We start from the raw sequence: 5344 nt of genomic DNA on the forward strand, positions 1-5344 counted from the left end.
TCAGGTTGTGGACAGGTGTATTTTAAATAAATTATGAGTTCCAACTGGTGTTATTAATACATGTAATGAGTGGAGGACAGATAATTTTCTTACAAAAGAAGCTACAGGTCTATAAGCACCAGACATCTTGCTTGTATGTAGGTGACCAAATACTTATTTTACACCTTAATTTGTTTTTAAATCACAAAATGCAATTTTCTGGATTTTTCTTCAAATTTTGTCTCTCATAGTTGATGAAAATTACAGACCTCTCTCATCTTTTTAAGTGGGAGAACTTGAACAATTGATGGCAGACTAAATATTTCTCTCCCCCACTCTATTTACTTTCTAATTCAACTATATCTTCAGCTGCATTTGATGAAGATGTGGAGCAGGTGGCAGATGATTTCTAATTACTTTTTTTAAAAATGTAGTGATTTGGTATTTCGAGGATTATAAAATACAAGAAAAAGAAAAATAAATAATGGAGACCACTTACCTTGTTTTGTCTGCACTATTAATTAACCACAAACTTAGTTATATGGATGTAAGACTCATCAGATTTTGCATAAGAGGAAAAACAGCAAACGTCATATATAAAAAAGTAGAATTTCAAAGATCCATATAAAATAAAATACCAATGAAATCGCGTCATTAGGTTTGAAAAGCATGAAAGCCTCTCTGAAGTTCACCGCAGTTATCGGGGACAGTAACAAGTGAAACCGGACAGCTTCAGTAAGACCACATGATTACTGTAGAGACGCAATATGATTGATGCGATGACCAATTGCTATGAAGTATAACCATCCTTTTTTTGGTCTTAATCTGTTCCCAGTCTGGCGAGCCTGATTCCCATAATGAGTTTGAAGTTGTGATTGACGAGCCACAGACAGAAAAGCCTCAGTTGCTGGTTCCACTTACCGCCAAGGAGAAGGGAAATGACTTAGTGACTTTGCTGGATTCCGCCGCTGTTGTGGACGAAGAGACAGCAAGTCAAAGCGGCTGGCCGACAGCGAGCAGCAATCTCCGCCCTCCTTCCATCGACGCCGAGGATGAGCCGGGGGTAATTTCTGTTGGTGATCCAAAGCCATCGGGTCAAGAACGAGAGGAAGAAGAATTGCTCATCATTACGCATGAGATTGAAACCATTCATCACAATGAAACTGGTGAACTTGTACGTGACTACATACCAACCCCTCCTGCGATTCCCGAATTGCTGACAGATGCTTCAATTGTCACTCTGTCTCCTAACCTGATATCAGAGGAAGACCTCCATCCTCCCGATGAAGAAGGAGGAAGTCTTGGTTTGGATATTGATCAGTTTGCCACTACAGTTTCACCCATCACAACTACACCTCTACACACCCCATTAGATGCCCTATTCACGACACCCACAGCGCCAATTGCAACCCTTAAAGAGGATGAAGACATTAACTTTCTTCCAAATGGAGAGAAGATAGATTTAGAAGTTCCAGAGCCATATAAACCTGGTGATGTCTTAGAAATTGATTCAAAGGATTTTACAGATTTAGAAACCAAAGCGGAACTTGAACCAGAAGAGAAGGTTGAAGATGAAAGGTTTGAATCTTTACAGCCAAAACTTGATCAAACTGAAGTTCTTGAGTCAGTGGAGGAAGGTGTTCAAGCTCCACAACCTGAAGTTAAGAGCAGTGAGCCGAATGAGGGAATAGTTGGAGTCTTAGGACCAAGTAAAGACATAGAGGAAGTTTTACAACCAGTTAATGTAACTGGAGTTTCAGAGTTAGACAAAGAGGAGACATTTTCAGAAGCTGAGAAAGACATAAAGGAAACTTCAGAAACAGACAAACATTTATCTGAAATATCTGGTATGAAGGAGGAAGAAAGTGAAATAACTGAACTTTTAGTACCAGATAGAGAAATTGTTTTAGAGTCTGAGGAAGAATCTACTGCAGTTTTAGAAACAGACAAAGGAGTTCAGGAAATCTTGGGACAAGATATTTCAGAACGAGTTGGGGATTTTGAGGAAGAAAAAATGGATACAAAGACAACACCAGATGATACTTTACATGAAGATTTTGTAAAAGGTGCAGAAGAGGAAGGAACTGTTGAATTAACAGCAGATAAAGAAGAGACAGTTAAAGAGAGTGTTGTAGAGTTAACAATTCCAGATTCTGATCCTGCTAAAGATGTTGCGGAGAGCTCAAAACAAGAACCAGGAGATTTCAGAGTTAAAGATGGACACATTCCCGAGGGTCCAGCACCTGAAACCTATGCAGATAAAGATTTAGAAGTGTTGCCACCTGAAGTGCCTGAAGTCTCTCATAAAGTGGATCTTGAAGAATCTGAAGAAACAGCACCTGGCATTTCTGAGGAGAACCCACCGGAAGTTCCTGATGAAATGCTACCAGAGGTTTCTAAAGATTTATCTCCTGAGGTTTCCAAGGAAACACCTTCTAAAGTTCCTGAGGAAACAATACTTGACATTCCTGAACACACAGTGCCTGAAGAAACAGTACCTGAGGATTTAGAGGAAACTGGACCGGGATCAGCAGTGATGGGATCAGAACTAGGTGGGTTGACAGATGAGGTGGAAGAACCTGTGCCAGAGATTTATGAATATGGCACCAAAGTAATCAAGGAGGCATCTCCACCAGCAGAAGAAGAAGATGGTTTCACAGTTCCAGTCCCAGTGGAGAAAGTTTCTGAAACAGTAACAGATGTAGAATCCAAACCAGAGTCTAAGCTAGAACAGGAAATGAATGAAAGTGAGGTAAAACAAGAAGGAATTCCTGGAACAGGAGAAGAAGAGGAGGAGTTTATATTTGTTCCAACACCAGGACCTAAGAAGGAATTAGAAGAACCAGAGGTGCCTGGAACTCAACCTCCACAGGGGGAAACACCTGGGGATCTCGCACCAGAGAAAGACGTATCAAGGGTACCAGACGAAGAGCTTGTGGAACTTTTAGAGCCACCAGTTCCAGCATCAGAGAGTCAAAAGCCAGAACCAGAATCTGATCCAGACAAAGACGGAGCTGAAATCATACCAACACTACCCGTGGAGCCTGAAGCAGAATCCAAAGAAGATCTGGTAGTTGAAGTCTTGGAAGGATCTGATGCTTCAAAAACACTCCCAGATGATGGCAACGCTAGGATTGTTGGACCAGAACCTGAACAGGACATCATTGAGCCACCTGCAGAATCAGTCAAAATCCTTCACACCTCAGATAACTTGGAGGATCCTCTCATGGGCAGAGATTCTGTTCAGGTTATCAGAGATCCACTCACACATCCTGCAAAGGAGGAGGATAACATGCCCATCATAGTGCAAGACCCATTTTCTGAGAAAGAAATGGAATTTGAGTATCCAATCGTTTACACCGAGGAAGAGGAGGATGGCGGCAGAGTCCAGGTGGAGAGTGACCGCAGTGCCTTTACAACAACTAAAACAACCAAGAGTGACCACTTTGAAGCAACTACTAGCACAGGTAAGAGATAATTCGATGCCTCCTGACCATGACTTCTATGTTGGTAAAATACAGCTCCAAAAATATTCAAATGTGAAATAATTTAATATTTCCATTATTTGGCTAAGACTGTACACAATAGATTATTTGAATGACCTTTAATTCAATTCTGTCTTTTGTTTTGAAATTTCAAAGAGAGAACAGTTTCAGTTGAAAAGGACATGGGAGGATTAGCAAAAGAGATAAAAACAGATGAAGACATCAGTCTGGCAGCTTCAAGAGCTCCAGAAACCCACCTCCCAGTGGATGCCGGTGCATCCAAAGGGCAGGCCTCAGGGCCAACTGTGGACCCCGGACTCTTTGAGGTAGCAGAGGCACCCACGATCCAGACTACAGTCGAGTTAATAGAAGGGGATGAAACTGAGCTAAAGGTTGAGCTGGAGCAGAATGAGCCACTTATCACCACTGTCAGTGAAACCTTTGAAGAGGCGAGGAGAGAACAAACCGTGGTCGACGAACCCGTTTGGCCTCTTCCTGAGGACCTGGACCACAGAAGCCAGCCAGGTTTGGACGCAAGTGAGCTGTGGGACACGGGGAGTGGTTTCACACTCTCAGGGGAGGAACACAGCACATCCCCACCTCCTGTGAGGTATATTACCACACCCTCAATGACCTCCGCCAGCCACGGTCGGGAACTTGTGGTGTTCTTCAGCCTGCGTGTAACAAACCTGGACTTCTCTGAAGACCTGTTCAATAAGACGTCGTCCGAGTATAAATCCCTGGAAACCACTTTCCTGGATGTAGTGAGTACTGTTAAGCTTCATTTATGTTTAAAGTTGGGCGTAATGTAGTAACACAGAAGCACAGTAGAGGCAATGTTCCAACTTCTCAAAGTTTTATGCAAAACAGTTCGTTCGAGTGAAAATGAAACTTTTTTTTTTCTATTAAAAAAAAATACAAGTCATGTTTAAAGGGTAACCAAACAGTAAATCAACATTTTTTGGCTGTCTATATCTATAAATGGAACTTTAAAAGTGCTGTCTGTTGGTCTTGCCAAATTTATCACAATTCAAAATAAACTTGTTTAAATACTGAAATTATGGTTTAAAACTGTCGGTGTGCTGCCCCCTACAGGTTAAAACGAGGTAATACAGTTGAATGTTGTGATTGGTCAACTGGTTACTAACTAACAAGTCCCAGAAGTTTCATGTCATCATGCTCTGAGGTCTGAGGCGGAGCTCACTCTGCCATGCTGACGCCGAGAGTGGCGGAGGTTGTTTCTGCATCTGGTCTATTTTGTGCGCGTGCCGCGAGCAGGAAGTTACATCAAGTTACATGAGAAAATCTGCTTTACTTTCAAAATATAACCAATTTTTCACAATAAAACACAGCAATTGACAAATGCGATCAGGTTTTTGTATCTAAACAGACTGTAGAGATAAAAATAAACAAACAATCACAACCCAGACACAGAGATCAACGTAGTGGGCCGACTCTGGAGCGGGGGTGGGGCTGTCGCCTGTCACGGAAAAAAAGGAGAATTGCAGGAGAGAGTGGACACTCTGCAGCCCTTCGTCCAGTGTGAACCTGGCGATAGCCTCCAACTTTCTTGTTTGGTTACCCTTTAAAGTGTTGAATCTGCCAGTGAGAAAAAAAGACATGTAAATGCTGGAGTTTCTGCTGTCATTTTAACTGTTTAATGCTGTTTTTCCAGTTTTAAATCGTGGAATGTCAGTAAAAATATTCATTTCTTTCACAGTTCTTAAAAGAATGAGTCATACAGACTCATGAATAAAACACATTTATCATACGGTTAATGATGTTGAATTAACTGTCACTTTTCTTTACTTCCTCGAGAAATCTAAGACCCTCAGCCGAACTCTCTGCTTCCCTCCGCAGCTGCTGCCGTACCTGCAGGC

General features: G+C 41.8%; 1 protein-coding gene across 1 annotated transcript; it reads left to right on the top strand.

The window, feature by feature from the left end:
* Nucleotides 1-814: 814 nt before the first annotated feature.
* LOC112141775 (interphotoreceptor matrix proteoglycan 1) lies at nt 815-5344 on the top strand (the record flags this gene model as incomplete). Its single annotated transcript, XM_024264943.1, is given in 3 exon segments — nt 815-3446; nt 3621-4228; nt 5325-5344. Coding segments are annotated over 3 exon segments (3260 nt in total), but the record flags the coding sequence as incomplete, so codon positions are not given.

Source organism: Oryzias melastigma, unplaced genomic scaffold (genome assembly GCF_002922805.2).
Source record: "Oryzias melastigma strain HK-1 unplaced genomic scaffold, ASM292280v2 sc00913, whole genome shotgun sequence".
Taxonomy (NCBI): Eukaryota; Metazoa; Chordata; class Actinopteri; order Beloniformes; family Adrianichthyidae; genus Oryzias; species Oryzias melastigma.